Source organism: Stylophora pistillata, chromosome 1 (assembly GCF_964205215.1).
Source record: "Stylophora pistillata chromosome 1, jaStyPist1.2, whole genome shotgun sequence".
NCBI classification, from domain to species: domain Eukaryota; kingdom Metazoa; phylum Cnidaria; class Anthozoa; order Scleractinia; family Pocilloporidae; genus Stylophora; species Stylophora pistillata.
The window spans coordinates 45595788-45615859 of record NC_142519.1 but is presented as its reverse complement, the minus strand read 5'-3'; the positions used below and the strand labels follow the sequence as shown (position 1 = coordinate 45615859).

Genomic DNA, 20072 nt, shown 5'->3' with positions numbered 1-20072 from the left:
TAGTGTTGAAATTTTTGTTTCCAAAAACTAAGCAGCATAGTTTGTTTTTAAATTTCAAGTTTGGAAGCGGTCACAGCAAATACGTCGCTGAAAGATTACCGACAAAAAGACAACTTAAATCACATACTAAAGCAAGCTTAATGACAATTAAGCGGACTATGATCTCCCTGGATAAAGATTCGTGTATGATATAAAGATTAACGCCTACATAGCTAAGGACGTATGTCCGGTGATTTCGGCATCGTCAAAGAGCGCGAGAGAGTGGCACAAGTGCTTTTAATAGAATGATGAAAGATGCTAACGCTTAGAACATTCTTCCTGCAAAAATGTAGTTTCCTAGATTAGAACAACCACTCATTCACAAAGTTCCTCGGATTGCTTCGTAGTGACGAGATTCAACGGCATCTGCCGGAGCTATCACGTGACAAGTTGAGCCGTATCCTGACCATCTTAGATTCACTAACGACGAAGGACAGCGTAAACAGGACGACAGATCTGTGAGTTATCTGTGTCGTTGCTATTCCTCCTCAATAGAATATTGTTTCTTAAAGTTCCTAGAGGAGTATGTCTAAGCATGACCAGAAAATCTGCAAATGACATTTACTGGTATGAATGATTCGTGAATCAAGATTGACTGTTTGCGTTAGATACTCTGGAATTATACTTTTGTCCAACGGACTGTAAAATGAAATTCTTAATGAAATGTGTTGTTTTGAAGATATCGATATGGCACACTGGGTGATGTCGTGGTAGCCAAGTGAATCTGTTCAAATAATTGCTTTTACGCTATAACTTTTAGGAGGTGTTAATTCCTTACCGCTAAGAAGGCAAATTTTACGAAAATTGTTGTTCTTGTTTCTTGCTACTAATGCATGTTTCTTTATTTGTTTTTCATACGGATATTGCAGTTAATTATTAAAGAATTTGAATTGAAAGGCCCTGTTCATTCATTTTCTACGTTTTTTTCCTCCGAATCCAACAAGTGAGGTGGGTTTCAATACAACTGTTTACTGCACCATTACGAACATTACCTAGAAGATCACCTACGCTAATCTAAAATATCGAGCAAAGGAATCGAACATTTGTAAAAGTTCTTGTAAAATCAACAAATTGTTTGTAATCTACGGTTTATTATAATTTGGTACATAAGAACAAGATAGGCTGCTCACTAAACATCTCGAGAAATAACAAGATTTCATTCAATACAGAAAGTCCCGGTCCAAATAAATACTCACTTCCCATTTCTTTTACATAGGACTACAAGGGGGGGTCAAAAATCCTTGGGAAAGCTATTGAAAGACCACTGTTTGCCACTTCAGGCAAACAAACTACCCCTCCCCTCCCTTCCCTCCTCCAACAATGTTGGTAAAACTGAACCGTCATCACTTCTAGTAAAGTTATTTTACAAAGCGCAAAAAATTCAACATTGTTTGGGTGAGAAGGGTGGGGAATAATTCGATTTTAGTGATACCATGCTAAGTGTCTCAAGACTTTTAACCTGCATTGTAGATTAAACAAATTCCATTAGTAATAAACCTTCTTGGAACTTAGTCCTTCGCTAATTCTCCTTAGTTTATCCCAAAATAACCGCTTTCACATACACAGAATATTTGGTCAGAACTTTCCCTGAAAAATTCTGCTACAGAGAAACCTTGTTATAAATTTAATATTCAGCACAGCTCCAATACGAACTGCAGTGACCTTTCTTTCGTGGTCACAGGATTTGTCTGTGTACCTTTATAGCATGGACGATATTCATGTTCTGTTGATGACAGGCTTACGATTCTAATTACATTTTCGGTTTCAGTTTGGTTTCAATCAATAGTTTTTTTCGAGGAAGACTTGCAAATCGAAAACTTTTAAATTTTTTCTTTCAGAAACGTATCTATCTTATTAGTTCATTTCAAAACACTGTTATTCATGTTACTTCATGCCTTCATGTTTGAATTGGTCATAGCAGAATAAACTTCATGTTAGATTTTATTCTAAAAACATCACTTTATGAAATGAATAATGAAAAACTAAAACCTCTTTGCGGTACAAACATTTTCCAAGCATGTATCAGGACAAACGGATAAAATTTAAGAACTTATTCCACTGGAAACGCACGCATAAATTGCACGGCGTTTGAACTAGAGATTTTCTATGACTCCTTATTATTCCTGAAGAGACTCGTGCGCATCAAAGCATATCTATGCAATGAAATATATCCTACAACGCTATGATTAAAGATTCAGAATTTAATACTCTTTTTGTCATTCTAGTTCATTAACAACGGTAAGTACCCAATATCCCATAAAAAAAGACTGAAAAACATTTTGAGCATTCATGTTAATAGTAACGCATTTTTCATAAATGTCATGCCAAAGACTGAAAATTAATCTGGTACTTACTTTGCCCAAATTTTGACATGTCCTGATCGCGTTGCTCTCTTAACAGAATGAAAACGGCCTTTTGACTCAGAAAATGCTTCCAAGTTTCTTTCCGCATCGTGTAGCCTCACGCCAATATAGGGACAGAGACAGAGACCTCACCGAGAAGAAACCCATAATTTAGCCAGCGAGAAAGCAAGCGAATTATCACTGAACTGACAACCACAATCTCAAAACCAAAGTTTTTTATGGAAACTTAAAAAGTACTTTGAGCTACCTTTGTTTTTTCCGGTAAACTCTAACAATGTTCCCATGGGCCGATTCTCAGAAAAAGAGATTGATCTTTATTTTAAAATGACTCCGATACGAGTACATGAAACCTTATTTCCAACTTAACATGAATAAATAAGTTGCTGGATGCTCCTTGCTTTGTCATTTAAAGCGACAGCTTGAAACAGCTGTCAGAATTATTGTGCTATCTGAGTGATCTGACTATTAAAATTTTCAGTTCGATGGTAAATGCGACTGGTAGGTGACTTTGTTGTAATAGGTGCTCTGTTGGTTTATTCAATGTATTTATCATGTTTAACTGAGGCAAGTAAAATTATTACTACAGGAACCAGGAACGAAATTGACCTGTTGAAACATGTAGTCTAAAAATTTAATTTTTTGACAGGATGGCGAGTAAACGGGACATATACAAACTCACTCACCAACAGAAAGTAGAAAAATGTACGGAAAGGAATCAATAAAAATTCGTTTCATGAAGGTTCTTCCCAATTTTTTCATCAGGGCCAAAATGTCTACTTACATTTGAGTAGAAACAGCTCCGAAAAACAACATCAGAGTAACAGTAAAGCAACAATTTCGAGTTACTAGTAGCTGTAAGACTTCTTTTAGATTTGGCTTGATAAATTTGGACACGGCCTACCGGAAACTCAACACAACACGAGTTTTTCGTCCACATAAAATCTTTCCCTTCTTCACAGCAGAACTCACTTTTGACAGAGACTACTGCAGATTCGAGCATGGGTATAACAAGGGCCTAATTTTCGGTCTTTATTCGTCGTGGTGTGGACGAGGCTTTAGGCTGCCTCACTGAAGTTTCTTGTACATGTTGGAAGTTATTTCCTTTACTTTTTGAACATCTAACTTGGTTTACCATTTGTAAGAGCTGAGCTTTTTCAATTTTCTCTTCTGAGGCTCCGACCTTTTAGGTCTTGTCAATTTCTTTTCAAATAAGTTTAAAAAAAAAGTGAGACTCTATGCATACTAGCAACTATTAATCACCATCTTGAGACTAAAATGTTTCATAGGATCCTAACAGAAACATTTGACTTCATCAATTTTCACCAGTATTCTTTCACAACTTCCCTCCATGTTAATTCCAGGAAAAGAGCATCATCTTTTTTTTTGAAAATAAATTCTTGTCAAACTTAAATTTTTAACTTCATATGAATAAATAATAAAAAATAACGGCAAGCTTCTTCTCTTTCATCATATGAAAGCGACAGCTTGGAACATATGTCAAAATTATCATTTCTCCCTAAGTGGTCCGAAGGAAAATTCTCCGTGCGATGGTATAAGCGAGTTGAAGAGCACGTGCAGTGGGATAACTCAAGTTGAGAGATATTCTCCTCTCAGGTAGGCAACTCTGTTGTTATGCATGCTCTGTTGGTTTATTAAGTGTATTTATCAGGTTGAACCTAGGCAATTAAGTCATTCGTACGACAGGAACCAGAGATGAATTTTATTACTTTAAACATCGTGTAGAATTATTTTGAGTTTAGATGAGCTCGAGTGAACTTAGCTAAACGGGCATGAAACAACACTGATTATTACAAGAAACAAACTTCTTCACCCTCGTGAAGAAAAAAAGTACAAAATAGCAGAAAAGAACGAATAAAAAATGCTACTGACACGGGTTCTTCCTCTGTTTTTATCGGGCCCAAAACTTTCGATGTACATTTGAGCAGAATTGGCTGAAAAACAACGTCAGAGTTTTGGATACTAAAGAGTTTTTGATACTGAAGCACGTGTCCGCACAGGATAATTGACCGACTGGACTCGAGGATTTTAAGTACTGATATTTCCCAAATTTCAAATTATCTAATATTTTTGAGAGATGAATGTTATTACTTACCGGCTTGTAACATGTGTGAGGTTTCCATTAATGAATGTGTAAAAAATTTGTAGATGGAACTAAATAAAAAAAAGAAAAAAAAAACAAAAACAAAAACAAAAGAAAAAAGCAAGAAAAGGATAAAAGAGCGATATGTAGGATTATAGGAGCAAACGACGGCATTAAATTCTATAGTTTTCCATATTTCCTGCAAAGAATGTTTTTGAACCAAGAATAATCTCTTTTGTCTCGGAAAACAATACACAGTCAGTTTCAAGGTATTCGGAAAAATAATTTACCACTTGTGTAGAATCGATTAGCATCTGCAAGACTGGCAAGTAATTCTCTGATAACAGTCAAAGAAGTCATTACGCTGTTAAAGTCGTTTAACAATCACACTTCGTCTACTTTACGAGTTGTTAATTCTTTCTAAGATAACATTGGCCTAACTCGACAGGCATTGTTTATGAATTTTGCTCTGTATAGGTTTCAGGATGCACGTAATTTACATTCATATACTTCCTTTTGTTAGGAAAGATGTCTATCAACAGCATGTGGAAATTCACTCCTATTTTCAGTAAGTTAGTTGTTCCTATTGAATTAAGAAGTTTAATTCATTTTTCATCAGCATGAGACTGGAGAACATTTTGCGTTCGCCGAGGGACATTTAAAAAGTTCTTAATGACGTAGTTTTTTTTGTGCAAATTTTGGGCTTCCATAAATTAAACGCCTGTGTCACTTTGTAGGTGAATAATCTGTCTAAATTTTAAAATGACGGCCTCGTGTTATGTTAGTGTTGCCAAGGAAATGATGAACACGATAAAGAAAATTCAATTCCAAGGAGCAATAGAGGTGCTATTTAGTTTTCGGAGTTTTCAAAAGAAAGATATGAAGTTTTTAGCTCTTTTGACGAACCTGTTAAATTCTAGTGGAAACTGGCTCTTTATCTCCATACGACTAATGAAAACAATTTCAACTAAACGGTTTCAGCTTCAAAACGAATTTTCAGTTGAGCAGAATTCGAAAGCACCCAAGCAATTATGCTAAAACAATTAGATAGATAGATAATAGATAGTTTATTTATAATATATAGATTTAGCCAAGCCTAAAAGCGGAGATCCCAATAAGTGAAAATTTTGCAATAAAATTTCTTTACATATGTTTAAAATTTTTACCCAAACATTTTTTTCAGTATGGATTAAACCCATTGACACTTACGTGTAACACTTGACTGTGAAAAGTCAAAATTTTGGAGAAACCAAGAAAGCAAGTTTACACAATGCGCAGTAAATTTTTAAAAATCATATTTTCCAAAAAACAAGCTCCAGCGAAAGAAGACTAATTAAAGAACTTATTTCCGACGAAAAAAGCGATAGGTGCATATTACGTTTTAACTCAAAAATCAAGATAAAAGATAAAAATCGCTAAATATTTTCGCATGTGTGCAAATGGGCATGTGGATCAGAGTTGCCTTTTATTTAACAAATCTTACGTGACCAGAAAAAACAAGCGCGCGCGGAAAAATAGTCTTTACATTTGCTCACGTCAGCAGCCTACACCCATGGGCAAATGGGGGACGCTAAATTGACGAATCAGAGCGCATGCTTTACTTTGGTTATGTTATAATTCAAAATGGAATGTGCGAATTTGTCCATGAGTGAAGAGATCTCAAGTTCCATGGTATCTAGCAAGACTAAAATGGGCAAGAAATATTTCGGGACGACAGATTTATTCAAAACAGTTTTTGATTTGCTGTTATAAGCGAAAAAGGTACCAATTTCTGGAAGCCCACCCGGTAAAATTCATCATGCTTAGATCGTTGTTTACTTGCTTTCAAGGCCAATGAGAAATTGCGCAGCGTTATGTTGAAAATTCTGAAAAAACTTCAATTTGACGCAAAATCTTATATTAAACAATACTTTTTGAACACATTGTTACTCTAACATAATATTTACCGGGTCATCGAATCGTCAAATTGTCGCTGGGCCCTGCTTGAAGTCCAAAAGTTCGGTTTTCAATTTACATCCATAATTCGCATCGCCTTAGAGAATCGTAGTGTCGTTGACTCGAGAGCTTATTCTGTCACCTTTAAGACCTCGATATCCATTCTTTTCCAGGCAAAGTATTCTACAGCATTCTTACCTTACATTCTGAGTTCCACAAGGTCTAACTCGATCGCAAATGAACGAAAAATCCGACCCTAAAATTTTGAGGGTCGGCCGCGCGGACGCCATATTTTCAAATTTGATCATATAGTACTTTCGCGATGGCATACATGACAGAGGGCACGTACGCACGTACGCACGCTCAGTAAGTCACGTGACAACCAAACGTATAGAGGTTGACCATATTCCGTAGGTATTGGGCTCTGCCCCACACGCGCTTCGCGCGCGTGGGAACCCCGCTATAACTTTGCAATCCAACGGTTGAATTACGTCATATTTACATGGCATGCTCACTAGTTTATTCTAGTTTGAGCACTCTGGCATGGCTTAGACGATACCATTAATGTTGGGTCGTTTGGGGTGACCCTCTCGGTTCTCCTCCATCCTAGCATCAGCACTGCACCGATGAGGCCCAGAAGGCCGAAACAGTACTGTCTGCAGTTAGTTATATATATATATATATATATATATATATATATATATATATATATATAAATAGCAAGTCGTTAATGGAAACCTGAGGCCAACAAAGGTGCACCGCGCCAGGAGGATCAATAAAGATTCGCAGTCCAAACCTTACAGCCAACACGAACGTAGAAAGTTTAAAAAATGGCGAGGATGGACAACTTCTGACGTAAAAAATATAAAAAATTTTAATAAAAAACGTTTCGGTCAGAGACCTTCTTCAGTTATTTGCAACTTTTGAAATAAAAAAAGAGCATTAAATACGATCGAAGTGCTAATGATTACGTAATTACAGATAACGACTAATGAACTGGTGCTAATAAACAAAAAACCTAATAACAAAGAAAGCAATGGACAAAATACAAGAAACAAACCCTAAAAACTAAGCGATAAGAATACTAAATATGTTAATATGAGTGGCGTAATCAATTGCAAAAAAGCAATGCAGCGAGCATTAAAAGAAGGAAGGCCCACTTTTTAATACAACTGTTAACCGTAACAAAATCCCCAAACAAGGCCTTTGGAGCCCGAAAGGGCAAATTAGCAACAAAATCCCTGGAGGGGCCCTTAAATGATACTAATCATAATGAGATCCCTTGGCAGGGCCTTTGAGTCAAATCCGGAAAGGGCCGACAAAATCCAAGAAAAGGGCCTTTGAACGATCAATTAGTAGCGCCTAATATGAGATGGAAAATTAATTATAGCAAATTCTATTTTTCGAATGAAATTCCTTTCTTTTATTCAAACCATGGGATGCCAAAGAGAACAACTGAGCACTCCAATAAGCCTCTTTTGTGATTAAAAGCCTATCGATCTCTGCAGAGCCACTAGGGGCCGGTACCTGATCAATGCATTGGAACGAAAATCGTCCAGGGTGTGTGGGGTTTTGTTGAAGTGTATCGCTCATATCAACATATTTAGTATTCTTATCTCTTAGTTTTTAGGATTTGTTTCTTTTATTTTGTCCATTGCTTTCCTTTTAATTAGGTTTTTTGTTTATTAGCACCAGTTCATTAGTCGTTATCTGTAATTACGTAATCATTAGCACTTCGATCCTTTTTAATGCTCTTTTTTTATTTCAAAAGTTGTAAGTAACTGAAGAAGGTCTCTGACCGAAACGTTTTTTATTAAAATTTTTTATATTTTTTACGTCAGAATAAGTTGTCCATCCTCCAAATTTTTTAAACTTTCTATATATATATATATATATATAAGTCTCTACATAGTTAAAAGGATTAAAACTAGATCGACAAGCGCAAACTATTAAAATATGGAATGAAAAATCTTATGCCTTAAGTGCATTTGAAACAATGAAACTTTTACGAAATCTCTCAATCTTGAAAACCGGGTTGAACACGCGTGACTTCCTGAGGTTTGCTATTTTGTAGGGGGAGTAAATTCTTAAGCTTACTGTTTTTGTTTTCCAAAATGTTCTTAAAAAGTTTGTCCGTCAGGGCTTGTCTTCTGCCTGACAGAGTTACAAGTCCTGCCTTAACTAGCGCCTCGTCATAAGGAAAACAGGGGAATATGATACGCATCGCCCTCTTTTGTACTGCCTCTAACTCACAAGAAAGATACACGGGTAGACTGTCACGAAAGACCGGGCAGGCATATTCAGTAATAGGGCGAATGCAGCTACGATAGAACTGTACTGATTCATCAGAACCTAGACCTGAGCGCTTTAACTGAGAGAGGCAAAACAGACGTTTCCTAGCCTTCTTAATACGGCTTCGGCAATATGATGGTTCCATTTGAAGTCACTCGAAACATGTACATTATTCACCTCAGGCTCTGAATATTGTTCAACAATAAATTCAACTCTAATCACTGAGTTTGAGGTGAATAATTGTTAAATAGTCCTGCTGGTAATAGATTTGTCAATTTTATATCAAAAGCTGAAATCTTTAGGGGTTGTCCTTTACATAAGCGCTATTAGCTTTCTTAGGTTAATTTCCCTCGCTGATATACATACATACCTACATACATACCTACAAACATACATACATACTCCCCATAGGGGCTTTTCAGGGCCAACACCCACCCATTCCACCTAAGGGAGGACATCCACCACACAGTAATCTCGTGCGTGGAAAATTAACGTCTCCTACCCCTAACCCTGCTGGAGACGGGGCTTACGGTTTACTCGTCCTTATCCGAGAAGACTAGAATATCTATCCATTTCTCGAATATAGAAAGGTAGCAAATTCTCCTCACTTATTTTAAGACCATGAGTATTGGTCAGGCCAGGGCTCGAACCCTCGACCTCCCGCACAACACAATCCGGCGCCCTAACTAATTGACCTAACCGGACCGCGGTATATTGATGTAATGCAAACGAATCATTCTTCTTGTACATTTGAGGCCAAATTATTTGAACTCAACTGACTTCACAGGCAGTGATTAATAGTGTTGATGTACTGTGTTTTTATAAATACCTATTGCCTAATTGGAGGATGTTATTTGTTTCCAGTTGTAATAATCACGGAAGTATACACTCGAAAATGTGTCCCACGATTTCACACTACTCAGCTCATTCAGGTGGAGAAAGGGCAATATGTGGAAATAAGATTTAGCATCTACAAGCCCGATTGGTTGACTGGAGCACCTTGTGGTGATGAGGAGTATCTTGAGATCCGTGATGGTTATAATCAGTCTGCCAATCTACTGGGTGTATTTTGTGGAAGGAGTACTCCTTATTTTACCCTGCGATCCAGTGGACATAACATGTGGTTAAGATTTTCACCTCAGCGTAGATACCGGTTTGAGTGGGATTCATACTATGAGGGAAAAGAAAGGAATGAAACAGGTAGGAATTATCAGCGTTTGATTTGAAGAAATTTTTGCTGGCATCATTGAGTAAAAGTAGTAAGTAAGGTATACCGTTGGAATGCAGATCTGACCTTTCGAGGTTCAATTCCCCTTGGAACTCAGACATTTTCCCTTCTTCCCACGCTCGTGGCAAGACAAAGAAGTTATTTTCTTAAAGTCTTTTTGAATTGTTCTTTAGCCCCTGCAAACCTAACTGCTGTAGCACAGACCCAGTTTGTCCTGTTCAACCATCCTTCATCTTTGTGGTGCCCTGCGGAAGGTGGACCGGCTCCACACATTGTTTGGAGAAAAAATGGAGCTATTATGCAAAACAGCACAGGTGTAAAATTCCAACTAAATTTTACTGAAGAAGAAAGAAATGCAAACTACAGCTGCGAAGTGGACAGTAATGGCCTATTGCAGAGGAAAAACATCAGCCTCGTTGTCGAGAGTAAGTCTGTCATAACAAATTAAGGTTAACGTATACTTATGTGTACGTAGTTACCCCTCTTTAGCAAAATGTTTTCACAAATTTTGGACGATACCAACCTAGCAGTGTTAAAGAGAACACATTTATTACCAAGCTACCCCGCGTATCTTCCATTAAAGGAAAACGACGCAGCCAGGGAGAGCAGATATTCTTTTCTTCCTTTTCTCAAAGCAATTCTGGGACTATTCAGCAATATATGAATCCTTGGTGCGTAACACAAACCCTGTTAAAAAGCCTGGTAATAAATGTTTTCTCTACAATACTGTTAGAGGAAAGGTTTTGACTTGGGCCTCTCTTGTCATGGTAAAGAATCTGAAATCATTGAATTGCTCACAATTCAATGTTCGTCGACTTCTGATAAAAATCGATTGTTTTAACTATTAATCGCTGCAAATGAGATTTCTTTGCCTAAATAAACTTTTCTATTTAACAAGGCAAGGGGCAAAATGGTATGCGATGAAAATCAAGATCCGTACGGTATGAAACAGATCCTCTCTAGGTGGAGCATTTAAAAGCTAATTTAGGTAAAGTGTCCAAACATCAATTTTACTGAATAGCTCGTCATTGTTTGTTAGGCTGCCCTGAACCTTGTCGATGCAAAGTTCTGAAAGGTAACATGAGGGGCTTAATACATGTTGACTGTGAACAGAAACAGCTGAGATCAATTCCACAGAACGTTCCAAGAGCTACTGTAAAACTGTAAGTAGTTAAAAGCGAATGTTCAATGGTCAAACATTTGGTGGCAACAGCTGAAAAATCAATTTCGCCCATATCTCAAAGTGAAGTAGGTCTCAATAGGAAATAAACCACTGCATACTTCGTTTGGCTGAATATCGATTCATTTTCGAGAAAATCGACAACAGTTGAATTCCGCCGCCAAAATGTGGCTTTTGAGGCTCAACATCTCAGACGCATCTCGGAGCGTCACGTCACAAAATAAAAAAACCTGGTTTGATAAAATTACCAAATCTTGAAAAACAACATCAAAACATATGTTGTTTGCAATTTGACCAATTCTTGGCCATTTATCTACACAATCTACTTGAATTTATCCGACCTAGTTCCAAATAGATTAAAAATAGGTCAAAAATAGCCCACGATTTAACTATGTGCCATACAAAATAGTTGTGGAGGCGCGGTGGCCTCATGGTTGGTGCGCTCGACTCTGGATCGAGTGCTCCGGGTTCTAGCCCCGCCCGGGACATTGTGTTGTGTTCTTAGGCAAGACACTTTTCTCTCACAGTGCCTCTCTTCACCCAGGTGTTTAAATGGGTACAGGTAAATCAATGCTGGCGGTAACCCTGCGATGGACTGGCATCCCACTCTAAGAACACAACACAATGTCCCGGCCGGGGCTCGAACCCGGAGCACTCGATCCAGAGTAGAAATACTCCTAGTCGCTTCATGCTACAGAAACCGGAGTTGAGCACTGGCTTAATGGGCCACTAGGCTCGTAAACAGACTTTACCATACAAAATAATTAAATGGAAATCTGGGTTTCGGAAGGCGGAAGTTAGTTCTTTTAGATCTCCAAAGGATATTTTTGGGAAATGATTCGGGGTGATTTCATCAAATTTTAAAATTGCATAAAACGCGCCGATTCGACAGTGTCGTCAATTAGTCGAAAATTGAGACATACTCATGCAAACTCAATTTTTTCGCATTTTATGTTCAATCTACCGCTTATCTAACATAATATGCTCTTACCTTCCATGTTTCTGAGGATTGCAGTCCTGAAATTTTTGCATCTCCCTCACAATAGTGATATTACTTGGAAGGATAGTCAACGCCTCTTAATAATGATTATTCACAAAGCGTAGTCCAAGTTGTCTGTTGGGATGCTAAGGGAGATCTACACCGCACTTGAACTAGACGTTTCTTCACTAAACAGCAAGCGGAAGCAGCTCCATGTAGTTATTTTGCAAGAATTGGTTGAAAATTGTGGTTGTAAAAGTATGAACGAAATATCTAATGCAAACCTTGAACTCCCTGCCTGCGAAAACACCCGCGCCCTGTCGGCAAATCTAACGGATTACTAAAGCACCTTGCGGATCCGCTATAGCTAAACAGGGAAGTGTTTTTTAGGCCGTCTATAAGAAGAATTCATTTACTTCTTAGATTTAATTAACTTGGAAGGAAAACATGGCTTTGTTTGCTCTTTTTTTTGCTAGCAAAATATAGATGTTAGCTTTTACCCAGTGGGCGTGAAAATTCTGTTCTGATCAGATAACAGGCCTATAATGTGTCTTTACACGTCATCTACACTTTATAATATATCGCCATGTAATTCATTGATGGCTTTGAACCCGACCGTATTAGAAGGGGATAAATGACTTCTTACTTGGCTGGCTTCGTCTTCGACAAGACTGAACACCAAATAACTCACCAGTTGGGTTGATTCTTTCAAAGCCATTGTTTCAAATAAACAATATCCGTACAATAAACGCTTGGCGAACATGTATTTTACTTTAAGTCCTTAGGCATACCGACCCGCACTCGAGTCTGCTGTATCAGCTGGTGCAGTGATTACTCTAGGCTTTTCTTGAGTTTCGAGATACGCAGAATGAATGGTTTTAGTACCAGACGTGAGCTTTTGGACCGCTGCCAGTAATAGATGAAACTGAATATAAGAACGAACTCCGTGAGTCGCAGTCTCACTAGCGGCACGAGTAACCGTTAACTAGGCATGGTAGGCTCTGGGAAAGAAGTAGTGTAAATATAAATCTGCTGAACGTTGGCTGATACTAAATTCTCAGTAAAGGTTGTGGTTTTCCAGTTTTAACTCTAATACAGCTTCTTTGAAATAAACAAGTATTCAAACACTGCATTTTTCTCTAACGGCACATCTGAAGTGATGGTCTATGCTATTTGCAGATCTTTCGCTCTTTTTGACCTAGTATGAGCTTTATCCACCTAAAACAGTGATTTAAAAAATACCATGATACATTTAATTGATACATTTTTAAAATCACGAGCGAGGTTAAATGATTGTTTACTCCTGATTCGTATTGAAATAAGACCTAAGTTCCTGAAACCACGTGTTTCACAGTACAATGTTCTGTTTTTGCGAAGTTGTCGATTTCAGTAGATCTCATTTTGAATTAAGTAGCCTTTTTCCAACCGCGAGAAACAAGTTTCTTAACCAGCAAAATTCCGCTTACATTTAGTTCGTGGTTCGGTTAAAGACTAACATTTAAGCAAAGATCTCTCACGTGAAGCAATTACAGCCTCTTTTACGACGAAATGGGAATAGAGAAACCTCAAATCAAAAACCCCGAGATACGCTTTGTGAACAGTCATTATTAGGAGGGGTTGACTATCCTTCCAAGTATTATCGCTATTGTGAGAGGGAGATGCAACAATTTCAGGACTGCAATCCTCAGAAACATCGAAGGTAAGTACATATTATGTTAAATAAGCAGTAGATTGAACGTAAATTGCGAAAAAAAATTGAGTTTTCGTGTGTTGGGGACAATTTGCAGAGAGATTTTCTGACGCTTAGTTGTAGAATAATATAAACGCTCTAATAATTAAAAGATCATCTGATGGTCGTTGACAACCTCGGGCCCGACGACCTCCAAGTACAAACATTTCCACCATTTGTGACATTTTGTGTTGTCTTGAATTATCTACGCCTACGATAAAAACTGAACGAAAGGAAACTTGAATTAAAAACTAATCGGGATAGAAGGAAATTATAAACACGACACTTACATTTTCTGTGCAATTAACGGTAGGGAAGAAACAAAAACTGCAACAAGCATAGCATTTACGGTCCCCAACACGAAACTAGTCTTAAACCACAACCATGTGCTACTGAGCCACGTGACCTCATCGATACCAGTTCGCAACTCGTTCATTCGGCCGCTAGTCGGCACAAACAGCGTGAGTATGTGTACATTTTCGACTAATTGACGACACCGTCGAATCGACGCAATTTATGCAACTTTAAAATTTGATTAAATCATCCCGAATCATTTCTCCAATAAAAACCTTTGGAGATCCAAAAGAACTACCTTCCGCCTTCCGAAACCCAGATTTCTAGTTAATTATTTTGTATAGCACATAGTTAAATCACGGGCTACTTTTGACCTATTTTTAATATAGTTGGAAGTAGGTCGGATAAATTCAGCTACATTGTGTAAATAAATGGTCAAGAATTGTTCAAATTACAATCGACATATGTTTTGATGCTTTTTTTCAAGATTTGGTGCTTTTAATCGATCAGGTTTTTTCATTTTGTGAAGCGACGCTCCGAGATGCGTCTGAAATTTTGAGCCTCAAAAGCCACATTTTGGCGGAATTCAGTTGTTATCGATTTTCTCGAAAATAAATCGATATTCAGCCAAACGAAGTATTTAGTGGTTTGTTTCACTCTTAGACCAACCTAACTTGAGAATATGAGCCGAATTGATTCTTTGGCTGTTGCCACCAAATTTTGAAAATGTTCGATTTTTGGGCACATTTGGTCTTAAGTTTCAAACAACATGATCTAGAAGGAGCTGATGCATTAAGTTACATGTTAAGTTCCTTGGAGATAAAGATCAAGTAGAGCCCCAAATTCGATCGAATAGCCCAGTTCAAGGTATGGGGTTTGTTTCTAATACACTCATTGGGAATGAGTAGTTGATGTATTTTTAGAGTGATCAATGACAACTACGGTGTTGGCGGGTTTAAAGTAACATCATGTCATATTTCCTTCAACTTTTCAACATCTGTTTTAATCTGGGAATGAATCCTCAGTGATACATGCGGTGTGAGATTCTTAGCAATTTTTTTACCTATGGTCGAAATTGTCACATATAAGGAAAAGGGATTTTCGTTGTGAGAAATACAGTTCAATGTTCGCAGCCGGGAAAATGACTTGGCATTTTCACTTTTTTTTTTATTGAGGAATTTGTCCAAAAACAAATTGAAGACCTTGTCACCAGAGATTTTCAGTAACAACCACTGGCTACGATACCTGTAAGGAGGAACTTTTGTCTAGCTGAAAAAACCTTTTCCTTTTCACTCTTCTGCGATAGAGAAATTTTATTTGGACTTTACGACAGTAAATTAAAATATATTAAATTCTTTATGTTGTTACTTCTCGTACTCAACACCTCTGATGAACACTTCTCTTTTTCCCGAAAGAGTTTTAATGATAATTGTTTCAGTGGTGTTTCTCGCCGCATCGTCTACTAAATCTAGGAACGTAGAAGCTTAGGCCAAACTGAAATATTCTACGATCTCCATTTTGTCTCTTTTAATTTGCTATTTCTGGTAAAGTCGCGCCGTAAAACAATCGAACTAGTCGCCTTTTTCAGAATTTTCTAACATTACAAGATGATCAGAAAGTGAGAACTCTTTTTCACTTAATGTTACACTCATTTCCTTACCTCAGGATCAATATATATTATAAAACATGTCCAGCGGCGAGATAATTAAACTACCTAATAATTCACGATAATATATAGGGACCTGTGTTAGAACATAAGCCGGCATTCGGGTTTTCCGCTGATCGTATTTGACATTGTAAACCAAGTTTTTAAATTCTAAACCATTTTTTAGAAGAAGTACATAAAAGATTTGCTCTTTAGATATTAAATCTTTGAACGATAAAATTTGATCATTACCAGTGGAAACTTTAAAATACATACTTATCATCTAAATTGAGTCGCAGGTAATTGAAACGATGTAAAACAAAACATGTGATTTCAACATAATTATAGGAAAAAAAAACGTTATTTCAAAGCTCAAGGTCAGTTTGTTGACCTTTTTATTACAGGGACGTATCCAAAAACCAACTGCAGGATCTAAGACCGAGAGTGTTTGCTGGAATTCGAGTTTCCAAACATGGTTTGCTAAAGCTGTAAGCCAGACTCTTCTGCTACAAGACGATGTCAATTAAAACCCCATAATGAGATAGTATACATATTTATAATCTAATTTGAGTTGCAGGTAATTGAAATTATGTGAAACAACAGGTAATTTCAATATGATTATAGGAAGAAAAAAAAAGACAATCAAAGTTTCTATAACGTTAATTCAAAGCTAACAGTCAGTTTGTTGACCTTTTTATTATAGGGACTTATCCAAAAACCAACTGCAGGATTTACCACCGAGAGTGTTTGCTGGAATTCGATTTTTCAAACATGGGTTGCGAAAGCTGTAAGTAAAACTCTTCTACTGCAAAGTGATTTCAATTAAAACCACACAATGAAATATGAAGATATAAAATAAATAAATACGTGAATAAATAATGATATAAATAGATAAATTAAGTAATGAATGAATAGATATATTCATTCTGAGTTCTCACCTTGCAAAGTTTATTTAGGCAATTTTTGGTCGGGAAATATAATCTATCTCGATTTTATCTTCTGATAGTATATTAATTAGCTTTTGAGATTGAGCGCGGACGAAAGCACAAGTGTAATTTCTAATTATGGGAATACCAACACCAATATTAACTTTACTACTGTGTTGTAGCTGGTCGGCGTGAAGCCGAGGCCTGGGTCAGCATACGGTATATTTCAGTCTTCGAGCATGGACTGGAATGGTGCCATGAGGCCACCGAGCTAAAACCTCTTTATGTTTATCAGCTTTTCCTCAATTTTAAACTAAATGTTGCGTCAAACACTAAAACATCTACTGCGAGTTTTCCCGATGCTTTTGAAAAGTGGTTTTCATCATTAAAAGTTTCGATTTTACATGGTTAACCATTCCTCCAACTGAATTTTCTTTGAAGCTTTGCACTTGGTAAGCTAATTAGTTCGTTTCCTTTAAAAGAGATCTTTTAAATTGGTTTCTTCGGCAAAGTAATTTACTCGTTTTCAAAAACATACCGTGATGCATGTTATCATATCTTAAAATCAAACCTTAAACTTGATTTAATGACTTGCTTATCACATTGTGCAGGAACTTGTCCAACAACCAGTTAAGTAATTTATCCTCAGAAGTGTTCGCTGACATTTTGATGTCCTCGTACTCGAGTTTAACCCTGTAAGTAAGGCTCTTCTACTTAGAGCGAATTAGATTAGGCGGAAAAATATATAGGTACCAATCAAAACGAGCATGGGAGGGAGTTGATGGATGCTCCATATCTCCAATCCTATCTCTGTGCTTATAGCAGTGGTGGTGACGCATGACATGCAAAATGAATGGATTGAGTTGACCTCGAGTGAGTATTCAACATGTCACGCTTCATGCATACGAATTGCTGCGTCTTTTCTTGTTTGAGTGGTTAGTTGATGTATGGTGCCTTCGTCTAAGTGAGCGGACGTCCTGGTAGGAACGTTACCGTAGACTGATACATGAACAATTGACAGATTTGTCCTTTTGAATTAAATGCATCAAATGTAGCCCTTTCAAACTGATTGGTTAATTTTCCTCGTAAAAGGGCTCGTTTACTGAATCGATCGGTAACGGTATCTCTATCACTTGGTCATGAAATTAGGTCATTGTATTGGATGTCACAACGCTGTAGATTTTTCCTTTAAGAATGAACGTTTATTCAACTCTTCGCAATTTCAGAAATTGTCACCGACATATATAAGGACTAGCTATTTGCCCTTTTCGTCATGGAGGTCACATCAAACATCACGCTCAAAATTTGCTTTGCCTGAGAACATATTGTAGATATCGAAGTTGTACATATATCTGGCACTTAACACCTTTTACATGTACATATATGTTGTTCACCTTGGTTACAAGGAAGTCATCTGAAAATGAGAAAAGGACATTGCCACCAAGAGAATAACCAAGTAATCAAACAAAGTATAAACATAATTTCCGCATATATGAGTAATATTAGTGGCGCATCCAAGGAAAAAGGAGAAAGAGGCGAAAGAAAAGTAGTTGATTGGTAAAGTTGCTTGTAGGACCTGTAACAACAACACCAAGAAAAAAAACTATATCAATAATATAGCAAAAATTAGTTGTTCCGGTAAAAGGTAAGCAACTCTACTGTAAGTTTTGTTAGTGCTGTAAGTAAACGTAACCACTGGTCCGCAAAAGTATGAAATATAGCTATGACCACAGTTTAAAAAAATATATTTGTAATAACAAAGATGATCAAATTTCAGGAAATTAGCTTTTGGACAAGTACTCAAACCCCATACTAAGTCATGATGACTTGTTTACCATAGGGACCTGTCAAACAACCTGTTAAAGAACCTACAGCCACGAGTGTTTGCTGGCATTAGACTTTTCTTCTGGTCGCATTTAGCGCTGTAAGTCAAACTCTTCCATTGCACATTCGTGTTAAAAATAAGGCCCATTTATTTTACAATTCATTCCCCTTCAGGTGAGGGCCTGCGAGGGGTCTGGAATTAATATAATTATAAGTGCTAGGTCCCTGGGTTTTATTTGAGGCCTCCAACTTTCTTGAGGGCGAAGAGGTGTTTATTCTACAGAGCTAAAAATATGGGCCCGCTTCCGATTCGATACTTAGGAAAACAGTTTCGACAATATTAGTTTTCTAACCATTATTTTTCATCTCAGCCAAAGGTTTAAACTGATGACAATGATGATTTGTCGCACAATTAGCACCTCACATTTGCACAAGTAATTATCACTTCACCATCCACTCACACGCCTATATAAATCTGTTGACAGGCCTCATTAAATATTGACTCTGAACAGATCCACTTACTTTTATCGTTCCACCAATTACCTCTTCCACCGTTTTGCAAGCTTGATCTTTACCCATATGACCAGATGTTACGAAAAGCAAAAAATTAGGTCACACGATATTACTTGGTCCTGGACTATCAAGATTTACCAAGCCGGGAGGGTCAGGTTAATTTGAATGAAGAGAAATGAACTTACAGAGATATTAACAAAAATGAGAAACACAACTTTAAAAATCACAGTAGGCCATGCACTAAAATCTAAAAATTGTCTTTTTACCCATTTTTCCATATTTCATTATCTTAATTATTAAGTCAAACCTTGCGCTTAGTTTTGATGTCATGTTTGTTTCACCGCACCGTGCAGGGATTTTTTCAACAACCAGTTAAATAAAGTTTCTTCCAGGAGTGTTTTCTAGCATTCAGATTTGCCGGCGTTCGACCTGTATGACCAAATGTTACGAAAATAAAAAAAGATTGGTCATACAATCTCACTTGGTCTTTAAATTTGAAGGTTTAGCAAGCTGGGAAAGTCAGGTTAACTTTATTGAAGAGAAAATAATTTACAGAGATATTAACAAAAACGAGAAACAGCATTAAATCACAGTGAGTTATTCCTTAAAATTTAAAAATTGTCTTTCTATCCAATTTCCATATGTCATTATATTGATTATAAAGTAAGACCTTACGCTTAATTTTGATGTCATCTCTTTTTCACCGTGTAGGGATTTGTCCAACAACCAGTTAAATAAATTACACCCAGGAGTGTTTTCTGGCATTCAGACTTCCCCGTGTTCGTTTATAACGTTGTGAGTAAGATTCTTTTGTACAAACTAACCTTTATTGCTGCTTCAATAGTGAACAATTGAAGAGTTATTTTAATTCTAATGTATCTACTCTAGTCTTTCGAACCTTAGTTTTTTGTGGTATTAATATCTAGCTCCTTGTCTTGATTAATAACAACACGTCGTAGTCTTATATTGCCCAGAAAACTGACCGGAATTTGTCCAAGGAGTCTTCTTGTCACGCATCGGGATA

The 20072-nt window shown here is 37.1% G+C and overlaps 1 protein-coding gene across 1 annotated transcript; it reads left to right on the top strand.

The window, feature by feature from the left end:
- Positions 1–3889: 3889 nt before the first annotated feature.
- Positions 3890–19847, top strand: LOC148742743 (uncharacterized). The gene is made up of 10 exons (XM_088748302.1): positions 3890–4016; positions 5027–5071; positions 9595–9930; positions 10132–10383; positions 10998–11121; positions 16190–16273; positions 16489–16572; positions 17323–17406; positions 18552–18635; positions 19760–19847. Exons 2-10 carry the CDS (start codon positions 5032–5034, stop codon positions 19845–19847), a joined length of 1176 nt encoding a protein of 391 aa, XP_088604428.1. The 5' UTR covers positions 3890–4016; positions 5027–5031.
- Positions 19848–20072: the final 225 nt, after the last annotated feature.

Excerpts from the sequence above, each read along its gene's own strand:
- LOC148742743 (XM_088748302.1), top strand. The coding sequence starts at position 5,032 with ATGTCTATCAACAGCATGTGGAAATTCACTCCTATTTTCA. Across the intron at positions 16,274-16,488 it reads AAACATGGTTTGCTAAAGCT|GGACTTATCCAAAAACCAAC; the intron begins GTAAGCCAGACT and ends TTTTTATTATAG. Across the intron at positions 18,636-19,759 it reads TTCTGGTCGCATTTAGCGCT|GGATTTGTCCAACAACCAGT; the intron begins GTAAGTCAAACT and ends TTCACCGTGTAG.